The 23,470-nt window shown below is 39.3% G+C and overlaps 3 protein-coding genes across 5 annotated transcripts; all 3 read left to right on the top strand.

Moving 5' to 3' along the window:
* The first annotated feature begins 97 nt into the window (after positions 1–97).
* On the top strand, positions 98–8,458 carry LOC127167992 (uncharacterized). 3 transcript variants are annotated; one of them, XM_051114441.1, is made up of 9 exons: positions 98–405; positions 1,757–2,013; positions 2,094–2,213; positions 3,169–3,398; positions 3,469–3,606; positions 4,297–4,490; positions 4,749–4,828; positions 4,899–4,982; positions 6,600–8,458. In XM_051114441.1, the coding sequence occupies exons 2-9, from the start codon at positions 1,815–1,817 to the stop codon at positions 6,758–6,760; spliced, it is 1,206 nt and encodes a 401-aa protein (XP_050970398.1). In that variant the 5' UTR covers positions 98–405; positions 1,757–1,814; the 3' UTR covers positions 6,761–8,458. The 3 variants fall into 3 exon arrangements, with proteins under 3 accessions (XP_050970398.1, XP_050970418.1, XP_050970407.1); XM_051114461.1 differs by having other exon boundaries at positions 99–333; positions 1,827–2,013; XM_051114450.1 differs by having other exon boundaries at positions 101–405; positions 1,827–2,013.
* Positions 8,459–9,751: 1,293 nt separating this feature from the next.
* f7l (coagulation factor VII, like) lies at positions 9,752–15,524 on the top strand. Its single transcript, XM_051116873.1, has 8 exons — positions 9,752–9,901; positions 10,058–10,221; positions 12,137–12,161; positions 12,435–12,548; positions 12,619–12,765; positions 13,797–13,888; positions 14,192–14,312; positions 14,511–15,524. Exons 1-8 carry the CDS (start codon positions 9,817–9,819, stop codon positions 15,056–15,058), a joined length of 1,296 nt encoding a protein of 431 aa, XP_050972830.1. The 5' UTR covers positions 9,752–9,816; the 3' UTR covers positions 15,059–15,524.
* A 57-nt stretch (positions 15,525–15,581) lies between these two features.
* Positions 15,582–22,767, top strand: f7 (coagulation factor VII). The gene is made up of 8 exons (XM_051116858.1): positions 15,582–15,716; positions 15,798–15,961; positions 17,647–17,671; positions 17,762–17,878; positions 19,219–19,359; positions 19,498–19,622; positions 19,708–19,828; positions 22,093–22,767. Exons 1-8 carry the CDS (start codon positions 15,656–15,658, stop codon positions 22,650–22,652), a joined length of 1,314 nt encoding a protein of 437 aa, XP_050972815.1. The 5' UTR covers positions 15,582–15,655; the 3' UTR covers positions 22,653–22,767.
* The last annotated feature ends 703 nt before the right edge of the window (positions 22,768–23,470 follow it).

The following is a 23,470-nucleotide window of genomic DNA, read 5'->3' as shown; positions in this document are numbered from 1 at the left end:
CATCTTTTCATTACTGTTTCAACACAGTCGCACTGATACGTCATCGTTCAGTCGGGTAATATTACTGGTAACGCTGGTTTGTGTAAATATAACGTGTTAAATGAGTCTCTGTCCATCAGTGATTCAGTGCTCGTCTTCGAATGTCTGTGATCAACATCACATGTGAAAGTCGTTGATAGTTTATTTTACTTTATCAACACAGTAAACAGACATCGATTTAATGTTTGACCTGCATAAAGCGCAAATTTAAATGGCATCACGTGACGTGGTGTTGTATGTTATGTATCATGCACTTCCGGTGAGGTTTTGTAACAATGATGGTGCGTTTATTATGTAAGTTAATTCTCCACAGTTGAGAGACAGTGAGTGTGTGTTTGTTCACTGCAGCGGATCTCATTGTTTACAGTAAGAACTGCATCCGTTCATTCATATTCATCACGTTCAGTGTGTGTTCGTGTTTTAAATCTGCCGTAAACACAGTCTACAGCAGCACTCAGTGTCGGGAAGGTTAATTTGGAAATGTAACAGGTTACAGATTACAAGTTACTCGATTTAAAATGTAATAAGTAGTGTAACTTTTCAAATACTCTATTAAAGTAATGTAACTTAGTACTTTATTACTTTTTGATTACTTTTCTAAATTTCTAATATTTTCAACTGTTAATGATTTTGAAACATTTAAAGCAGGCAGAGTGAACCTTACAGTAGCACTCAACACTGATCACTGTCAGACTTTCAATCCTTCATCACTTAAGTAAGGGATAATATACATCTTTATTTTGCGATAACAACTGGCTGGATGTACATTATCCCACTTATTACACCGCTGCTGCCACAGAAGTAAATAATTGATTTGAGTTGAAACTATCGAACACAAAGCTTCCATGAAGAACAATTCCTTGGAAAAAAAACATTAATTTTAAAAAACGAAGTATATGCATAAACCCAAAACAGAATAAGCATAAGCAGAATAAGTGTCCAAAACTTTCGAAAGATTGGTGTCTCATTTTAGAGCAGTCAATGCAATTTATGAAAGATGTCAATTAAATCTGTATGTGTGTGTGTGAGGAAAAAATTCAGATGTTACCCTCTGTGTAATCTTTAATATTTTTCAAAAGTAACTAGTTTAATTACATATTTTTCCTCTGTAACTGTAACTGATTACAGTTACATGTATTTTGTAATTAAATTACATAATTCCTTTACATGTAACTAGTTACTCCCCAACGCTGCCAATGCTGTACTAGTCAGGTTGGTATGAACCACAATCGAGGTTTTTTCCTGTTTATTACCGTGAAGCTGCTTTGAAACACATGTGCTATAAAAACAAATGTGAATTGACTTAAACTTTGCACTCTTTGATCCAACATTATTTTGATTTTACAGTAGAACAGTATTTGGTATTTTGGGATAAACCATATTTAGTAGTCAATATATGACTTATATATTGTTTTATTAATATATTATTTTCATATTATATATTATATGTTATATATTTTATTTATATATTATTTTCTGTATTATATAGTTTTTGACCACAATATGCATTATTTTTTACAATATATGTTATTTGTGTATTGTTATATATTTTATTTATATATTATATCACATTGTTTATGTTATTTTTATCACAATATGTCATATTTATGTTATTTTCACAGTATGTGTTACTTATATATTATTTTTTAATACAGTATTTTACTGAAATCATTCAGAAACCCTGAACACAGAGGAGTGTGTTATTCGTTGACTGTAGGTTCTGTAGCTGCTTCATCTGCTGATCTCAGATCATGTGGTGTGTTTTACCGTGGTAAATGTGCGTGCAGATGTGTGAGGTGCGGCGGGCCGTGGCTGAGGCGCTGTGGGGAATGTGTGCGGCGGATGCCGTGTCCATGCCCGTCCACTGGTACTACAACACGCGGGACATCAGGAGGGACTTCGGCGGCTGGATCAGGGGACTGACGGCGCCGCGGGACACACACCCGTCCAGCATCCTCCGTCTGTCCAGCACAGGTCAGAGCGCTGAAACGCTGCTGCTGCAGCTTCACTGATGCTCGTGTGTCGTAGTGACGATGTGTGTGGTTGTTGTGCAGCTGGCAGCGGACGCACGGCCGGATCCAACGCGACTACGCCTCCTGTGGTGGGGAACGTGATTCTGCACGACAAGCTGAAGTTCTGGACGGATCCACGCAGATCAGTGCACTACCATCAGGGTAACACACCTTAAACCTGCTCGTCTACAACGGCCTATCCGTCCACTGATGATCTGCACACAACCACAGCAAATAAATCTGAAAGCTGAAAATCACAAGAGAGAAAGGCAGGTTTAGTTTGAGTCACGCAGTAAAACAGATCTCCAGCACAACCCTCCATACACTGAAATGTGCCGTTTACTGCAGGCACGACAAAAATGCTGCCTCGGCAATTAACAGGAATAAATAACTTCAAGTTGTACTACTAAAGTTACTAAAACTGAAATGAAACTAAATAGGAATATAAAAAAACTAATAAAAATGACAAAAGCACATAATAAAATGACTAAAACTGACATACAATTGTATGACAACTAAATAAAAATATATAAAACTATTAAAAATAACAAAAGCATGTAACAAAATGACTAAAACTGACATATTTGTATGAAAACTAAATAGTAATTAAAACTCAATAGAGAAAAAACTTATAAAAATGACAAAGGCACATAACAAAATGACTAAAACTGACAAAATTTTATGAGAACAAAATAGAAATATTAATAAAACAAAAACTAATAAAAATAAAAGCACATAACAAAAGTGATAAATCTAACAAAATTAAATAAAAACTTTTTTAAATTATTATTTTTTTATTATTTTAATTATATATATATATATATATATATATATAAACTAATAAAAATGACAGAAGCACACAAAATTACTAAAATTTTAACTAAAATTAAAATTAAATCTAAAAAATAAAAGCTAATTAAAAATGTTGATAAGAACTGTAAATGCATATCAATAATCCTGAAATAAAGCATTTAACCCTAAACTGACTGATGCTGTGATGAGTTGATGACAGACTCGTGTGTGAGTGACTGTAAATCTGATTTACTGTGTGTGAAGTGCTTACTGTGTTTCCTGTGAGTGATTCACTGTGTAGCAGTAGTTGTTCTGTGTTCTTCAGGTCTTCCTGCGGGTGGAAACACACTGAACGCTCTCTGTGCTCTGAGAGTCATGCGTGTTCTGTCGGGCGGCGCGTTCGGCGCGGCTGATCCTGAAGCGCGAGCCGCCGTTCTATCAGATTACGTTGAGTTCATGACGCGTCCCGGCTCACACGATGACACGTACGCCGAGTCCTTCCACAGGAGCTTCTTCTCTGACTGGCAGGAACTCAGACCCACAGCACCTACAGAGGTAACGCGTCACAAGACAGAGCATCCAATCACCGCAGCTCTCGGTCCTGACGCTCCTGTGATCTCGGCAGGTTCTGGAGTTTGCGGAGCGGCGCTCCGGACGCATGTTGAACTCGCCCCGCGCCGACGGGCAGCTGAACGCTATCGGATGTCTTCCCATGGCCATTCCCTTTGTCCTGATGTCTGCCTCAGCCAATGAGGAGGAAGCAGTGAGTCACATGACAGCAGCATCTCATATGAGTCTCATCCAGCTTCAGTATGATGTTCATAAATGAACTCTGGTGCTCTTTTTTTGCCATTTTTGTACTTCATTGGAATGGTAGAAAACTTGGTCAAGGTTTGGCACTTGCTAAACGAAAAAAAAAAGAGAAAAGTTTTATGGTCCTGAAAAAAATAGTCACATTTGTACTGTTCAAAAACGACGCCACTGGCCCCCGGTGAGAAATTAATTTCACCTAGTGGAAACGTTTGGTACTGCATATATATATATATATATACTGTATATTATTAGTATTATTATTTTTATTTATTTATTTATTTGTGATATCAACCTCAAATTTGGAACACAACTTGCTTAGATTTATGCCGTTGATTTTTCCAAAGCAGTTTTAGAGTACAATATAATGTTCATATACAATTTTGAAAATAGTATTTTTGTGCATTTTTCATACCATAACATTTTTATTTGCACTTCAGCAATAACCTTAAAGAAGTGTATTTTTCAAAAAGAGCATTTACCAAAGTTTCTGTGCTTACAGAAAATGACAAGCGGTTGACAAGTAATAAAAGAAATACAAAATATGAAATATTAAACATTGTCAAACTAAAATATAGTGTAGTGAAGTGAAAAACGCTGTCTTTTTCGAGCGGCATGAACAGCACCTGTTGTTCTGGTTCAGGTCGGTGCGGCGGTGGAGTTTGTGAAGCTCACTCATCCTCACCCGGCGCTGGAGCCGCTGGTGTCTCTGTACGCACGAGCGCTTCACGCCACACTGAACGGAGCGTGTCTGAAACAGCAGGCGGAGACGGCGCTCAAATCACCCGCGCTGGACGCCTGGGACGCGTGTCGGCAATTCGTACAGCGCGCAGAGAGGTCAACATCTCACTTTACACCACAAACACAACAACACATTTAATACAAACAGAAAACAAACCCTCGTGTAAGACCACCAAGATATTATACACTGTGATATTATTCTCATGACAATTAAACCAATGATATTATTGTTAACTAAAACTACTACAAATGTCTTTGGTAACTGAAATAAAGCTAAAAAGAAATATTAGGGACAAAACGTTAACTTAGAAAATTAAATATGCCTTAAATAAAAACAAGCTACGGTTCGTGCAGGTTTCCAGGATCATCAGAGGAGCGTCTGAAGGTTCATCAGAGCGCCGTGGAGTCTCTGGGACTCGCCTGCTACACGAAAGGTTAGAAAACCCCAGTCGATCACAAACAAAACTACCCGTGATGCTCGTCTGACTGTGTGTTTGTGTTCAGGAGCTCTCAGCAGTCTCTTCTACATGGCCTACAGCTTTCACAATGACGTGACGGAGGGGATCCTGACCAACACCAACTGTGGAGGTGCGTTTCAGAATGACTCGTGACTCACCGAATGACACGTTCAGCTGATCATCATGATTATGTGAGCGTGTTAAAACCAATAGTTCCACAAAAAATGAAACTGTGCTCACCCTCGGTCTATTCCAGATGTAGATGAGTTTGTTTCTTCATCAGATTTGGATAAATGTGTCATTTTCCCATCGCTGTCTCACCAATGGATCCACTGCAGTGAATGGGTGCCGTCAGAATGAGAGTCCAAACACCTGATAAAAACATAACAATAATCCACACCACTCCAGTCCATCAGTTCACATCTTGAGAAGACAAAAGCTGAAACAAATCCAGCATTAAGACGTTTTTAACTCAAGTATGAGTCCATAATCCATAATAACGCTTCCTTCCGTTGTTCTCTTGCATCAAAATCCAGCCACATATTTGTTTGGAGCTGTTTTGTGCAGATTTCTCTCCTGATTTAGACCAGACCACTTATTATGGATTATGAACTTTTTTTTGTTTACTTATTTTGTATTTATTTTTATATTATTTATATATATATATATATATATATATAATTTTTATTTTTTTTTTAATTAAAGGAGAAGTCCACTTCCAGAACAACAATTCACATGTAATGTAGTCACCCCCTTGTCATCCAAGATGTTCATGTCTTTCTTTCTTCAGTCGTAAAGAAATTATGTTTTTTGAGGAGCGTCTTATCTAGCAAAACGATCGGATATTTTCATAAAAATAAAACAATTTTATAATTTTTAATGTGAATCGCCCGTCTTGTTTTACTCTTGCTCTTCCCGATCTCTGTTTTTGTTCTGGTTCATGACAGTGTATGTGGAAAACTCCAATTGTATTTTCTCCATCAACTTCAAAATCGTCCTATATCACTGTTTTACCTTTTTTAAGGGTGTTTGATCTTCTTTGCATGTTCACTTTGCAAACACTGTGTCTGTACTTCTGCAGTGATGTAGGATGATTTTGAAATGATTTTTGAAGTTGAGGGAGAAAATACAACTTGAGTCAGAATACACAGAGTTCAGGGAGAGAAAGACAAGATGAGCGTTTGACATTAAAGAGTATTTAAACTGTATTTTTTAAATGAAAATAACTGATCGTTTCACTAGATAAAACCCTTCTTCCTCGGCTGGGATCGTTTACAACCGCATTTGTGATCGTTTGAAGCCGCATTTAAACTGCATTTAAAACGTTTTGTTGTTATTATGAGTGTATACAAATAAAAGTAGACCCTTTACACATTCAAATGATGTATTGTTTTTATCTGTATGATTAAAAATGATGGTCAAAAATGTTTTGTCTGGAAGAAATGCCACAAAACACGCCTGTGCATTTTTCGACCTCAGATGGATTTGTTTCAGCTTTTGTCTTCTCAAGATGTGAACTGATGGACTGGAGTGGTGTGGATTACTTGTGGAGTATTGTGATGTTTTTCTCAGCTGTTTGGACTCTCATTCTGACGGCACCCATTCACTGCAGAGGATCCACTGGTGAGACAGTGATGGAATGACACATTTTTACAGATCTGCATCTTGTACGGTCTGAGGGTGAGTGAATATGTTCATCTTAATATCTGTGTGAACTGCTCCTCTAGCGTGTCGCGTGTGTCCTCAGGTGAGAACTGTAACCGCGGGGCCGCATTAGGGGCTCTTCTCGGCGCTCGGGCGGCGTATCTCGGCTCGGTCGTGCCGCAGGAGTGGAAGGACGGGCTGGTCGACGCTCCGGAGCGAATCGCTGGCGTCCTGCGAGATCTGAACAGATCCGCATCAGTCTGATGTTCTCTACTTATGAACTTCCCCCTGCACTGCTGTGCTGTTTCAGCTCTTGACTCTTTATACATCTTTCTCTCTGCTGTTCACACACACACATACACACACGCGTGTGCTGCTGGCACAGGAAGTGTTGCCCACAGATGTGGTTTCCAGCCTGCGCTGTGGAAGACTTTCCTCTCGTCTGTATACCTGCGTCTCTGCTTTCACATTCTGACCTACTTGCATAATTCTCGCATTAGAAATGCGTCTGTTATAGATTGAGTAAACGGTAATCAGATGCTGATGCTTTAAAGATACTCATTAGAGCGTGTTTGAGACATTAACGTGTCAGTCGATGTGTTTTAGAACATGCAGTCGCTGTGTGAGTGATATCTGTGCACATTAAACACTCAAGGAAACTCATCTCAGTTTGAAACTGAAATATAGTCTTGCGTTTTTTTTCTTTAACCATCAGATTCTAAATGCTTCCATAAACAGTGTCTGTGATACAGCATCTCACTTGGATTATTTGGTGATGTAGATGTAGCGACTTGCGTCTGTTAGTTTTAGTTTCTAGTCTAATCTGGTGTGCAATTATGTACCTTCTGAATTATGCATTATAATTTAACTTCAGTTTACTTTAAGACTCTTTAATTTAATGATTTAATAATGAGTATAGCATGCACACTATTATATGCACTATACATGATCTTCATGCAGTAATTCAAATTATTTTTCATTAATTTCAGTAATTCTTCAGTAACACTTCAGGCCCTCGGCGAACATGCTGTTGTGTTTGTGTTTGCTTTTCTTTTAATCGTATTCGTATGTAACTCATTTTTTAACTCGCTGTGAATCAGTGAGTATTGTTCTCTGTGTCTTATTGTGTGTTTGCAGCAGCTCTGAATGGCGGTACGTGAGCTCAACAGTGTTTTTGTTGGTGCGGATCAGCGTTTGATTTCTGCTTAAACCGCTCGTCTCTCTGTGGTCTCAACAAACGCGACGAGATGCTAAAGTTCAGTCGCTCCAGTAGCATGTAAATCAGCTCATCACACGCAGATCTGAACTACAGACTAAACTCGAGCTGATTTCGAGATGGAAACCGCAGGGCTTCTTACAGTTTTTGGTAAATGAAGGTCTGAGAAGGTGTAAAGCTGAATAGTTATTCATTATGTGATACAGGTGATTCATTACGCAAATGCTACTGTGCTGTCAGACTCTTTGGATGTTCAACAATTAAAGTAAAATTTATAGTAACGGAACACTACACCTGAAAATGATCGTTCCGTCATTACTTACTCGCTCTCATTGCAGAAACACACAAGAAGATATTTAGTGAAACATTGGAAACTAAACAACTCTGGATCCCGTTGACATTCATTGTTTGGACAAAACAAAAAAATCAAATATAAAGCAAAGTCATAAAAAGTTGGTGCGACATGAGCGGGAGCAGGGTTTCTGCAGGTTTTGTAAAGGTAAATTTAAGTTCTTAAGGAAATTAAGGAATAAATTGAAAGGAACACAATAGATCTGTATGTTCTCAAAATGTAATTAAGAGAGAACACACGAGTTGTAGTAGCAACACTTTTGAAGAGAAAACTTACAGCAGAAAACGTACGGCTTTAATATCTCTGCTCCCAAACACTACAATATGGGAACACTTGGAAGACTTTCCTCTCGTCTGTATACCTGCGTCTCTGCTTTCACATTCTGACCTACTTGCATAATTCTCGCATTAGAAATGCGTCTGTTATAGATTGAGTATACGGTAATCAGATGCTGATGCTTTAAAGATACTCATTAGAGCGTGTTTGAGACATTAACGTGTCAGTCGCTGTGTGAGTGATATCTGTGCACACTAAACACTCAAGGAAACTCATCTCAGTTTGAAACTGAAATATAGTCTTGCGTTTTTTTTCTTTAACCATCAGATTCTAAATGCTTCCATAAACAGTGTCTGTGATACAGCATCTCACTTGGATTATTTGGTGATGTAGATGTAGCGACTTGCGTCTGTTAGTTTTAGTTTCTAGTCTAATCTGGTGTGCAATTATGTACCTTCTGAGTTATGCATCTCTGCTCCCACACACTACAATATGGGAACATTTTTACCTTTCACTGAATTATCTGGTTCTTCTTCAGTATTTCTGTCTTGTTTTCTGTGTAAATGTCTAAATCAAGATACACTGGAGAATCAAAATCGAAAAAGATACAAAGTCTTGTTTTAGAGAAATTGATCAAAGTGAAGTGAGTTTATGATTAAAACTAGAACAAATATCTTAAGAATCAGCTTAATTCAAAATGAAAACAAGCTTGTTATTCCTCATTGACAAATACCTGTTCTTGTTTTAAGCATAAACTAATTTATTGTAAATTATTTCTAATTAAAACTAGACTTCATGTCTTCATTATGCATCTCCAGTAAATGTATTGTGATACGTCGTGAAAAATACTGAGGAAGATATATACATTTTCTGCCATGACTTTCTGCTGTTGTTTGAGATCTTTTAAGGCCTTAATTTGTGAACGGGCGAATGAAGACTTTTCAAGACCTGCAAAAACCCTGGGGAGTAAATGAAGATGTAATTTTAATTTTTGCATGAACTATTTCTTTACATTTCTTAGTACGTATACAGTTTCTAAAATCCAAAATCAAGCACGCTCAAGAAACGAAATGATAGTCTACTGTACAAAGTACGAATTGAGTCTAGATGTTAAAGCAGTTTGTGCTGAATGATTGTCAAAAAGAATAATAAATACATTAAAATACTGACAAATGGTTCTGTTTTTTCTTCAAGCCTTAACTTAAAAGAACCGGTTGAATGTTTATGTCTAGTTGATCTAACCTCACATCGTTTAATTGGCTGAAATGATGTCGGTTCTTGTGTGAAATCTCACCCGTGGCATAAATGAAGTGAAGAGCGGCTGTTCCTCAGTCTGTGTATCAGTGGCTCCATCTGCTGGTGATTAGAAGAGCAGCTTCAGTCACACAGTATTGTGCAATCAGCTGTCCGTACGCCCAGCGTGTGTCCACAGCACAGCCGATGACTTACAGACTTTGATCCTGAAACTAAAACATCATGGAGTCCAACCTGAACAGAATGAAGCTCTGCCACACGATCCTGACGCTGCTCGCCGTCCCAGTGTGCTTTGGGCTTCCGTCAGGTGAGCGCTGAGACCCTAAAAACAGAGAATCAGACAGTCTGGATCAGTGTTTGTGAGATCAGTCGTGTGTTTGTGTGTTTCTCATCCATGTTTACATGTTAAACCAGAGAAAGTAACGGTGTTCAGACTCACTCGCGGTCTCTTCCTCTTCTGCAGTCTTCCTCAGTCAGTCTGAGGCGAACCGGGCGTTAACGCATCGTTTCCGACGGGCAAACTCCTTCCTGGAGGAGCTGAAGCTGGGCAGTCTGGAGCGTGAGTGTCTTGAGGAGATCTGCTCCTATGAGGAAGCCAGAGAAATCTTCACCGTCCCCGACCAACTGGTGAGGAGAACACAGAAAGATCTGCTCAGAGTTGGTGCTTAATTCAGAGTCAGTCTCAATTCAGAGTCCATCTTAGTACAGATAATTCAGTTAATACAGATAATTCAGAACTAATCTTGATTCAAAGTCAGTCTCAGTTCAAATCATTCAGTCAGTCTTAAAGCAGATAATGCAGAGTCCACCTTAGTTCAGATCATTAAGAGTCACTCTAAATTCAGATCATTCAGAATTAGTCTCAAATCAGAGTCAGTCTCAGTTCAGATAATTTGGAATTAATTCAGATATTTTAGCCTCAATTCGGTAATTCAAAGTCAATCTCAATTCAGTTCAGAATGAGTCTCAATTCAGATAATTAAGAATTAAGATAATTTAGTCTCAGTTCAGATCATTCAAATGTCAATCTCAATTCAGTTCAGAATCAGTCTCAATTCAGAGTCAGTCTGAATTCAGATAATTCAGAATCAGCTTCAATTCAAAGTCAGTCTCAATTCCGATCATTCGGAATTAAGATAATTTAGCCTCAATTCAGTTTAGAATCAGTCTCAATTCAGAGTCAGTCTGAATTCCGATCATTCAGAATTAACCTCAGTTGAGATTTAGTTCCAATTCAGGATTATTCAGTCTCAATTCGGAGTCAGTTTTAGTTCAGATAATTCAGAATTAGTCTTAATTCAGACTCAGTCTCAATTCAAATCATTCAGTCAGTCTCAGTTCAGATAAGTTAGAATTAAGATATTTTAGCCTCAATTCAGTCCCAATACAAAGTCAGTCTCAATTCAGATAATTCAGAATTAAGATAATTTATTCTCAATTCAGGTCATTCAAAGTCAATCTCAATTCAGTTCAGAATCAGCTTCAATTCAAAGTCAGGCTCAATTCCGATCATTCAGTCAGTCTTAAAGCAGATAATGCAGAGTCCATCTTAGTTCAGATCATTAAGAGTCACTCTAAATTCAGATCATTCAGAATTAGTCTCAATTCAGAGTCAGTCTCAGTTCAGATAATTTGGAATTAATTCAGATATTTTAGCCTCAATTCGGTAATTCAAAGTCAATCTCAATTCAGTTCAGAATGAGTCTCAATTCAGAGTCAGTCTCAATTCAGATAATTCAGAATTAAGATAATTTAGTCTCAGTTCAGATCATTCAAAAGTCAATCTCAATTCAGTTCAGAATCAGTCTCAATTCAGAGTCAGTCTGAATTCCGATCATTCAGAATTAACCTCAGTTGAGATTTAGTTCCAATTCAGGATTATTCAGTCTCAATTCGGAGTCAGTTTTAGTTCAGATAATTCAGAATTAGTCTTAATTCAGACTCAGTCTCAATTCAAATCATTCAGTCAGTCTCAGTTCAGATAATTTAGAATTAAGATATTTTAGCCTCAATTCGGTCCCAATACAAAGTCAGTCTCAATTCAGATAATTCAGAATTAAGATAATTTATTCTCAGTTCAGGTCATTCAAAGTCAATCTCAATTCAGTTCAGAATCAGTCTCAATTCAGAGTCAGTCTGAATTCAAATAATTCAGAATCAGCTTCAATTCAAAGTCAGTCTCAATTCCGATCATTCAGAATTAAGATAATTTAGCCTCAATTCAGTTCAGAATCAGTCTCAATTCAGAGTCAGTCTGAATTCCGATCATTCAGAGTCAGCTTCAATTCAAAGTCAGGCTCAATTCCGATCATTCAGAATCAACCTCAATTCAGAATTAGTTCAAATTCAGGATCATTCAGTCTTAATTCGGAGTCAGTCTCAGTTCTGATCATTCAGAATCAGCTTTAATTCAGAATCAATCTCCCAGTGAGTTGTTCCTGACAGTAATGAGTTGTGTTTGAAATGAGAAAATACAAACAATAATAGTAAAACAGCAGAGGAGCTAAAGGAAATCCAACAGAATTGTCCTGTTGTGTTTCAGGAAGACTTCTGGAAGAGATACACAGGTAAATATACACAGTGACGTCAAGTGCAGCTTACACACTTACACTGATAAAAACAGATCACATTTCATGAATAATTACATAATTAAAGAGGTTTTTAAATGTTGCACATAAATTTGTAAGTTAGTTTAACTGAAACTCCATAGCAATGACCTAACAACCACGCAGAACTCCTTAGACTGCACTGAAACAGTCTGACGGCCACCGACAGCGAGTTTGAACAAACTCCACTCACAGAGTCTTAAGATGCTGTAAATCTGTCATTTGCCTCTTCAGCGGTGGATTATTGTGATTCGGGACCGTGTCAGAACGGAGCCACGTGTGTGGATCAGACAAACGCATACATCTGCATCTGTCCAGTTAAATTTGAGGGGCGACACTGTGACAAAGGTAACACATAAACATCACAACACAACACAAGGAGCATGTACTTATGTTAATCCTGTCGTACATCCCACAGAAATATTTCCACCCACCTCCTACGGATGTTTGTACAAAAACGGCGGCTGCGAGCACTTCTGTATAGAAATCAGTGATTCTTCTCACCGCTGTGATTGTGCACCTGGATACACGCTACACACAGACAACAGCAGCTGCGTGCCAGCGGGTCAGTTTGCAAACACAGGCATCTCAGCCACTGGCTCTGTTCAGAGTACTAACCACTGTCTAGACTAGTAGCACATCACACAGTGTGCGCTATACAACTACACACAAACTCACAGAGCGGCGTCCGGTTATCAGCTGGTACTCGCCATTTGTAATGTTCAGTTTTCTTTAAAAGTGTCTGAACTTTTTGCAGTGCAGCCTAATAAATCAGCAAAAATCAATGCTGCTATCACTGCTGATTAGAAATGAAGGGTCGAGTCAAACGCATTGCATTGTGGGATATAGTGTGTAACAGTGAACTGTGGTTCTATACTGCACATTTTGACATGTCATTGGTCATGCAGGTGTTCAGTGCATACAGAAAATTAAAATACTAAGCATTAAATATGCTGCAAACTGCAAAGCTCGCAGATATAGTACGTTAGTATGCTGGTACGCTATTCCCAACAGTCAGTGCGTCCGAAATAGCATACTTTCCGAGTATGAACTTACTTCACCACCATTAAAAAAGTTATTTTAAAGTTATTTATAGTATAAATGTGTGTGTAGTATGAAATTTGGACATACTACATCTGTCATCACTGACGTGTGAATTGCAGCATCAGTTGCATTGGTTCACTGCCATTTATAACTCCATTGGCCTCATGGGATAGTATAGTGTCTTCTAGGTGCACACTATGGAATCTTAACAGATTTAGTAGATTATCCAAGAAGTACGGGACGGGAGTAAGGGACATATGCATATTCGGACATAGGGAGTATGTAAGAGATTATTCATATTTTGAGCTCCATTGCACATCAGTAAGCAGGATTTAAGACACACCTTTATCCAGAGCAACTTACTGTGCATTGAATTGAAGATATAAATTTCATCAGTTCACACCTGAAATTCGAACCCATGACCTTGGCGTTGATAGCGTTATGATCTACTGATTGAGCTACAGGAATAACTCTAAAACCGTCATGTTTTGTGCTACAAGGCCACGCTGTTGTTGATGTAAACCCTTGTTGTCTTTCTCATCATGTGCTCAGATGGTTTCCCGTGTGGAAGGCTGGTGTACAAGGGTGTGGGTCCGAGGATAGTGAAGGGTAACGTGTGTCCTAAAGGACATTGTCCATGGCAGGTGAGGATTCATGAGGAAATCAGACGAACAACATTTCAATTCCACGATCAGAAAAACTTTCTCTGGACACTCCTAAAAGTAAAGCTTCCAAAAGTTTGGCAGTAGAAGAACCACTTTCGATTTCCCAAAGAACCTTTCAAAGATCTGTTCCTTAAAATCACATTTGTTTCGTGCCATCTATGGTTTCTATATACTATAAATAACCTTTATTTTAAAGAGTGTGCAGTACTTTCACCAGAATCCATTTGTCCTTCATATGATTGGTGTTTTCTCAGTCAGTGTCTCTGTGCGTCTCCTCCACAGGCTTTACTAGAGCACAATTCACAGTATAAATGCGGTGCTGTTATTCTAGATTCCCAGTGGATTCTCACCGCAGCTCACTGCGTTTGGGAAAAGGATCCAAACCACCTGCAGGTAACAGTTGGTAAGAAATGACTTGATCAGGAACTACCATCATCATTATTGGGTTTGTCTCTGGGAGTTACAGCAATTGCAAAGTACAAGTGTGTCAAATACTGAATTAGAATTTAGAAACTTTGGACTGAAAATGGGGAAAAAACTGGCTTCTCCCAGTTGACTGTTGGGATCTTTTCTTTCAAGCTCATTTCATCTTCTGCGGCAGGTGAACACATCCGTGGCAAAGACGAAGGAACCGAACAGATGAGGAAAGTGTCTAAGGTGTTCATCCACCCTCTGTTCAACCACTCCAGCACCGACAATGACATCGCTCTGCTGCGTCTGCTCAGCCCCGTCACGCTCGGCCCCTTCGCTATTCCCGTCTGCCTTCCCCCGGTCAACGGCACGTTCGGACACACCATAGGAGCCGTTCGCATGTCCACCGTCAGCGGATGGGGTCATCTGGCGCAGTCCGGTCCGCCGTCTCTGGTTCTTCAGAAGCTGGAGGTGCCGAGGGTGTCTTTAGACGAGTGCAAGGCGAAGTCGGGTCTGAAGGTGACCAGGAACATGCTGTGCGCCGGCTTCATCGAGGGCGGCCGTGACTCCTGTCAGGGGGACAGCGGAGGGCCGCTGGTCACCTGCTATAAGAACACATGGTTTCTCACGGGAATCGTGAGCTGGGGCAAAGGCTGCGCTCGCGCCGGCTTCTACGGCATCTACACGCGCGTGTCCGTCTTCGTGGAGTGGATTGCGAAGACCGTAGCCGCCGCATGAACACAAGAGTTTCTGAATGTTGTTAAAGGTGAAATGTGTTCAGATTTCAGTCACCGTAAAGGGCCGTTCACACCCGTTTTTGCTCTGAAAAATGCCAGGTGTGGGCAGACTTGTTTCGAGTTAAACTTACTTTAATTAGAGTGCTATTTTAGAATCACTGTGACACTTTCACAACATTGATTAGGTTGAGCGGCCCGACGTGTCGATCGTATGAGCTTGGACTTATGATTTTCACCCTACAGCATTGTGTAAGAAACACTGGCACTGGCAAACACCAGAAAAAAAACAATAATTTGGTTATTTTTGCAAATCATTTTGGTTTAGAAAAATAACACATCTCACCTTTAAGGATGCATAAAAACACATGTGCGTATATATACTAAAGATGGCAGAACGTGATGTAATATGTATTATGTATCACTGGAATAAGCACATATATTAGCACAAATAAACTTTTTGAAATGTTGTCCTGTCGTGGCATTTTTGTGGTTCAATAAGGGAGGGTTTTTAAACCCTGAGGGGTGGAGAGTGTTTAGACTTCAGACCTTTGAACCTGCAGCAGAGGACAGGAACGGACAAACTAAACCGCTGCTCAACATGTGTCTCCTGTCAAGCTTTTATGTCCTCTTGGGTCTTTACAGCTGTCATTCAGCTACAGGTAACTAAACCAAATACAGATCCACATTATACCACACAATCCGGCAGTGTTGTGTATAATGGGGGTGTTTGTGTCGTTCAGTGTTTGTGGGGAAGGACGAGGCTCATGGGGTTTTGATCCGGACCAAACGGGCAAACGCTGGCTGGTTTGAGGAGCTGAAGATGGGTAATCTGGAAAGGGAGTGTCTGGAGGAGAAGTGTTCATATGAGGAGGCGCGGGAGGTGTTTGAACACACGGAGGCCACCGTCAGTATTACAAACACACACGTTCAGTGTGATGTCTAGAAAACTAAGAGTGGAGCACGGGGCACAAACTAACACGGGGTTAATTGTAACACACGTGGTTTAAATATTTCCACACATGCTAGCATAACCAAATTTACAGTATTTACTGGTTGCCATAACAACACTATATAGAGAAAAACGTGCGGCAAAATTCAAAAGCCTTTTCAAGATATCGCTGAATCATTTTTTTACCGTAGTACAAGTACATTTCTGGCTGAAGTAAATTTTTCATCTCAGTTTTTAGTTTTAAAGGGGTCATCGGATGCCCATTTTCCACAGGTTGATATGATTCTTCAGGGTCTTAATGAAAGTCTATAATATACTTTAGTTAAAAATTCTCAATGGTTGTGTAAAACTACACCATTTTTACCTTGTCGAAATGAGCTCTGCAAAAATCATCTCATTCTGGTCGAGGCTGCTTTAAATGCAAATGAGCTCTGCTCTCCGCCCCTCTCTTCTCTCTGTGGAGTGACGAGCCTGTTTACTTTAGCTGTGAAACGTGCTAACTAGCAGGTTATTAGGAAAGGTGATTGTAGAGATTCATAAAAAAAATCCCTTATACTCACTTCTGCTGTAAGTGAAGCTGAATCACGAATTATTCATGCGAACACAGACGGATATATGTAGATCGGGAGGCGCATTCCCTTCTCAAACAAACGTAATCCACTGCATCTTCAGCGGCTCAGATGTCAGGGGTAAATGACGACCACTGTGTTCATTATTACATCCAGCAACACAACACCTCAATTGCTCAATCGGAGATATTCTTGTCTAACTTACATCCCTGCTCCAGCATCAAATCATGGAGGTTGGACTGTTACAGCTGATCTGAGGTAAGACGCTCATGTCAATCAACTATGGTGGGAGTGGCCTCTGCATCTGAGAACGGCTCGATTTGAAAAGGGGATATTATTTTTACAGATTAATTAAAAACCACGGCATGGATTTTTATCATTATAGGGTAGATTTGTACATACACTGACAACACACATTAATGTTCAAACATGTTAAAGTGAACTTAGCATCCGATGACCCCTTTAATTTAAAATGAGAGAAATCTGCTATTATTTTAATCTCCAACTTGTTATTCATTTGTTTAGATAATTTATTAATGCTTCGATCAGGGCTGTCCAGCATGGTTGCGATGTGTTCATTGTCAAACTCCAAAATTAGATTACTTTTAATTCATAAAAATTATTTTTAAAAAAATATTTTAAAAAGTTAATAGTTTTATTTTATTGACAAAATATTTTCGTCTGTCTTGCATATTTTTTTCATTCGATCAGATCACATTTTAAGCTGTCATATGGTCATGTTACAACATGCTCCTTTGATGTTACAATGTACCCCACCTACGGGGCATGTTGTCACACTTTTCTTTTCAACATATACAATGTAATTATGAAACAAAACTGACATATTTATACTAGACAAATGTTAATGTGGATAAAAACATTATACTCTGAATCTCACTTGGATTTACACAAAATGAGAAATTCAAAAAGTGTTAGGTTGTGCCCCGCGCTCTCCTACTCAAGTGTTTGAATGAGATGTTAAACTTGATCTCAAGCTGCTTAAATCTTTGTGTTAGTTGTGTATTTTATTAGTGCAATGCAAGCAAATGTCTAACTAATGTCTCCATACAGAATGAGTTCTGGAAGAACTACAATGGTGAGATTTTGAAATTATTTTGAAAACTCATCTTCATGACACTGTCCTTCATTCTGTGTGATTATGATGAATCTTTGTGTTCGTCTGCAGTTCAAGATCTTTGTGGATCAAATCCATGTGTGAATAACGGGCTCTGCACGACTCAGAACGCAGAAACCTACACGTGTCTGTGTTCGCCGGGATTCAGCGGACGCAACTGTGAGCAGGGTGAGAACATCAGCACTACACCTCCAAAACAAAGATTCACATGTAATGTAGTCACCCCCATGTCATCCAGGATGTTCATGTCTTTCTTTCTTCAGTCGTAAAGAAATTATGTTTTTTGTGGAAAACATTTCAGCATTTTTCTCCATATAATGGACTGATATGGAGCCCTGATTTTGAACTTCCAAAATGTAGTTTAAATGCAGCTTCAAACGATCCCATCTGAGGAGGAAGGGTCTTATCTAGCGAAACGATTTTCATTTAAAAAATGCAGTTTAAATACTCTTTAATGTCAAACGCTCGTCTTGTCTTTCTCTCCCTGAACTCTGTGTATTCTGACTCAAGACAGTTAGGGTTTGTCGAAAAACTCAATCATATTTTCTCCCTCAACTTCCAAAAATCATTTCAAAATCATCCTACATCACTGCAGAAGAACAGACACAGTCTTCGCAAAGTGAACATGCAAAGAAGATCAAACACCCTTAACAAAAAAGGTAAATCAGTGATATAGGACGATTTTGAAGTTGATGGAGAACATGAGATGGGAGTTTTTCCACATTCACTAACTGACATGAACTGGAACAAACACAGTCCAGGGAGAGCAAGACAAGACAAGCGTTTGACATTAAAAAGTATATAAATTGCATTATTTTTATGAAAATAACTGACCATTTCGCTAGATAAGACCCTTCTTCCTTGGCTGAGATCGTTTACAACCGCACTTTTTGAAGCTGCATTTAAACTGCATTTTGAAGTTCAAAATCGGGGCACCACATCAGTCCATTATAAGGAGAAAAATCCTGAAATGTTTTCCTCAAAAACATAATTTCTTTACGACTGAAGAAAGAAAGACATGAACATCTTGGATGACAAGGTGGTGACTACATTATCTGTGAATTGTTGTTTAGGAAGTGGACTTCTCCTTTAAACACAACATTTATAAAATAAAATGAGTTATAAAATTAAAAAATGTCTTGTTGGAGACCAGAAGTTACCCATTAATGACAAAAAAATAAAAAATAAAACGTCTTCCGTTTAATGCCACTTCCTGGGTGAAATGTTTCACTCCTTATGGGAAGTTACACAGAAGTTACACGTTAGAATAGCTACATATGATAATGTTAATGTTACAGCTGATAATAGTTTATCACCCATATCTAAAAGTTCTCTCTGTAAAGTGATTTGTGCTTCAAAACTCTGAAGGCGCCCACTGTACGTGAAGCTTGTCTGAACAGAGCTTGACCTTCAGAAAGAGTAACGTCATCACCGTCACGTCCTTGAAGTGAAGAACAAACAAAATCCTGATTCGGGCACAAGAACATGTTTTCCCTTTTACTCCTCAGTGATTAAAGTGGTTCCGGACTCCTGCCTGCATGATAACGGCGGCTGCGAGCACTTCTGCGTGGAGGACGGCGCTCAGCGTAACTGTTCCTGTGCGGACGGATATTTCCTAGGGTCAGACGGTCAGAGCTGCGTGACACACGGTGAGACTAACGCTGAACGCACACGTAACTGCTAATCAGGTGACTCAGTAACTCCCCATCATCTGTTTAGCATTCAGTGCTGTTGTATAATGTCTTCATCATGAGTCTGTACATAAAACGCTGCAAACGCTGTTACAGAGGCTTTTCCGTGTGGGAAGATTCCTCTTCTTCAGGCTGGAGACGCTGCTGCGAATCCTCAGGCCGATGTGAGGTCTCGTATCGTTGGTGGAAGCGAATGTACTAAAGGTCACTGTCCCTGGCAGGTACTGGCGATCACCACACAGAATCCACCTGTTCACGGGTCACGCTGAACTTTAGCGTCAAACATCTGTGTGTGTTGATGGACAGGTGCTGCTGAAGTACGGTCAGAAGGGTTTCTGTGGAGGTGTGATCTACAAAGCCACCTGGATCCTCACAGCCGCCCACTGCTTGGAAAAACTCAGTGTCAGGTTCCTGAAGATCGTCGCAGGTACAGTCGCTCTCGAACAGATTGTGAAGGAAATTATTGCACTCATGAAAACATGACAAAACTACATCAGATTCAAGGCGCGCCAAATCTCATGTGAACAGTCAAATTCATTTTTGTAATAGTCCACTTCCAGCAAACTTCCAACTATAAGTAACTTTGCAACTACATGTCAACTAACAGTCAACCAAGTATTAGTAGACAGTGTTGGGGAAAGTTACTTTTAAAAGTAATGCATTACAGTGTTGTGTTACTCCCTAAAAAGTAACTAATTATGTTACTTAGTTACTTTTGAATTACTTTTTGAATATGGGCAGGGCTTGGTTGTTTCTAATATAAAAAGTACTATTTTTGGAAAATGTAAAGCCCTTTCACACCAAAAGTAAAATGAATATGCCTCAGGCTGAAGGACATGTAAGTTCATGTCTGTATAGCAGAACGCAGGAAACGAAAGCTCAGCGCTCATCTTCAGTAAAAAAGAAACACAAATGTTATGTTTGTCTAAAGTCATTTTTGCTTGTTAGTATGGTTGAATTGGATCATCAAAGGACGGCAGCAAAGACACTGGTTAATAAGATGGGATAAAACACAAGGACATTTGTGTAATTTTAATGTAATTATTGCAGGTTTGCACCATATTCTATTCTATATTCTAAGTTTGTGTTTTACAGTTTTGGTAAACCGTAAATGGGAAAATAAAGTAACTTGCGTTACTTCTTTGAAAAAGTAACTTAGATATTTTCTTGTAAATTTACAACTAATGTGTTACTTGACACTTCAGAATAGGGAACACTTATTTACTATTAACTACGACTTTTCCCTCATTAAATTCCTATTTTGCTGCTTATTAGTAAGGTAGTTGTTAGGTTTTGCCTAATTAGTACTAATAAATGGCTAATATTCTAGTTATATGCATGTTAATAAGCAACTAGTTAAGGAACCGTAAAATAAAATGTTACCGTAATATGATTATGTAACTTGCATTATCTGTAATGCGTTAACACTGTTAGTAGTCTGTCTGCATTATGTCTCCTCACACTTTGCTTTGATGCTGAGTTAGTTGACAGTTACTTACAGTTCATAGAATGTCTAAAGTGGACTGTCAAAATAAAATGGAATCAAATTCACTTCATAACCAAAGTGATACACACGATACATATGTGAATGTAAACAGAGGAGAAAAAAACATTAAATGACACAAAATGAGTCTGAATATTACAGCCGAACAAACCCGCACCAGATTATGTTATTCATAATAATCAACAACATTATCGAGAAGAGACAGTCACTGCTCTTAATTGATTTCTAACAGTTGATTTGCATCTTTACACAAGTACTAATTTATACATAAATATTAATTTTTTGAATAAAGCAATAAAGTGCTGCAGCCGTGTGGTTAAAACCCAGAAGACAAAGGGGGCGTTTACACAACACTACTAAAAATAGAAGGAAAAAAAAACTGTTTATGTTTATTTTGTTCGTTTATTTACACATCAGTGTTTGTTGGGGCCTGAAAACGCAAACTTTTGTTATCGCCTTTGCAAACAACAAAAATGTGAATTTGTGAAAATGGTGACATCATGTGCATTCATACACTATTACGTGTTCACCTACACGAATACATGTGTGACCCTGGACCACAAAACCAGTCATAAGTATCATGGGTATTTTTGTAGCAACAGTCAACAATATATTGTTTGGGTCAAAATGATCCATTTTTCTTTAATGCCAAAAATCATTAGGAAATTAAGTAAAGATCATGTTATTTGATATTTTGTCAATTTCCCACCATAAACATATGAAAACTTAATTTTTGATTAGTAATATGCATTGCTAAGAACTTTATTTGGACAACTTTAAAGGTGATTTTCTCAATATTTTGATTTTTTTGCACCCTCCGATTTCCACATACTTTACCAAATATTGTCCTGTCCTAACAAACCGTACATCAATGGAAAGCTTATTTATTCAGATTTCAGATGATGTGTAAATCTCAATTTCAAAAAACTGACCCTCATTACTTCTTTTTGTGGTCCAGGGTCACATATGTGTAATGTACAATATTAATCTGTTTACATTTTACAGCAAAATGTCCAATATTGTCAAGTTACTGTATGTTTACCACAGACCCTGTTTTACTCTGAAATGTAAAAATCCCATTATAAGAACCCATAGAATCGATGGCAAATTAGTCGCCTGGGTCTTGACGTCACGGCTGCAGCGCTCTATTCAGTGACAGCTCTATGTGTGTGTTGTCTGTGACTCAGGTGAGCATAACATCGACGTGGACGAAGGCACAGAGCAGGTCATCCAGGTGGAGCAGATGCTCATGCACCCGAACTACGTGTCCGAGACCTCAGACAACGACATCGCTCTGCTGCGTCTGCGCAAGCCCATCGTCTACAGCACGTACGTCGTTCCCGTCTGCCTGCCGCTGCGAGACATGGCCGAGCGAGAGCTGTGGGCCGTCAGCAAGCACATGGTGAGCGGCTGGGGCAAACGCAGCGAGGACGGGCCCACGTCACGCGTGCTGCGCCTCCTGCACGTGCCCCGCATCCGCACGCAGGAGTGCGTCGAGAGCAGCAACGTGACGCTCACCAGCAACATGTTCTGCGCCGGATACATCGAGGGCAAGCAGGACTCGTGTAAAGGGGACAGCGGCGGACCGCTGGTGACCCGCTACAGGAACACCACCTTCCTGCTGGGCATCGTGAGCTGGGGGAGAGGCTGCGCCCGCCCGGGGTCCTACGGCATCTACACGCGTGTCTCCAACTACCTGCAGTGGATCCTCCAAGAAACGGCCAATTACACGGCTACAACACAATGAAGTGTTAAAGCACAGTGAATCTTCTATTTATGTTTGATCGTGACTGATTCTCTTCTGTATGTTTGATATTTTATCCTTCATTATCTCATTCACAAATAAATAATTCAGTAGTGTGTAAATGATCTGTGCTAATGGGGTTTATATGCTTGTGTGTGCTTGTGTGTAAAGGTGTGGCTGCATTTACCGCTACACATTTTGTAGGCAAATTCAAATTGGAATCTGCATGATAAGTTTTGCGTGAGGGTGAAAAATGCCCACGTGCAAATTACATTCATGTTCAAGTTGGTCATGCAGATTCGCCGCAGTGACCCGCAAAAATCACACAGCTGTCAAAAATGCATCGTATTTGTAGCGGAAATGCTCCGCCTACTCCTTCCCCGCTCAGCCATAAAGCAGCAAACGCTCGACACTTTTTGTTCCACTGGTTTCCATTCATAAACATGCGAACGCAGGAGACAGGAAACACACACTCGTGTGAATTTCGCAGCATTGAAAGTTCATATTCTTATCACTTGTAAGACGTGTGACCAATAGTAGATTGATAGGCCATGGTGTGACCTCTTTTAGCTAAATTAAGTGAATGCAAACTTTAAAGGGGTCATTGGATGCAAAACTCGCTTTTACATGTTATTTGAACATTAATGTGTGCACACAACCACCCGATAATGATAAGAATCCACCCAGTGGTATTTTTTAGTCCTTATAAGTAATATCCCTCTTTTTTAAATCGAGCCATTCTCAGCTACTTGTCAGTGTGACATCACAACGGCCAGGGCCACTCCCACGATAGTTGATTGACAAGGCCGTCTTCCCTTAGA

The sequence above is a fragment of the Labeo rohita genome, chromosome 1 (assembly GCF_022985175.1).
Source record: "Labeo rohita strain BAU-BD-2019 chromosome 1, IGBB_LRoh.1.0, whole genome shotgun sequence".
NCBI lineage: Eukaryota > Metazoa > Chordata > Actinopteri > Cypriniformes > Cyprinidae > Labeo > Labeo rohita.
This window is presented reverse-complemented; position numbering and strand designations above follow the sequence as displayed.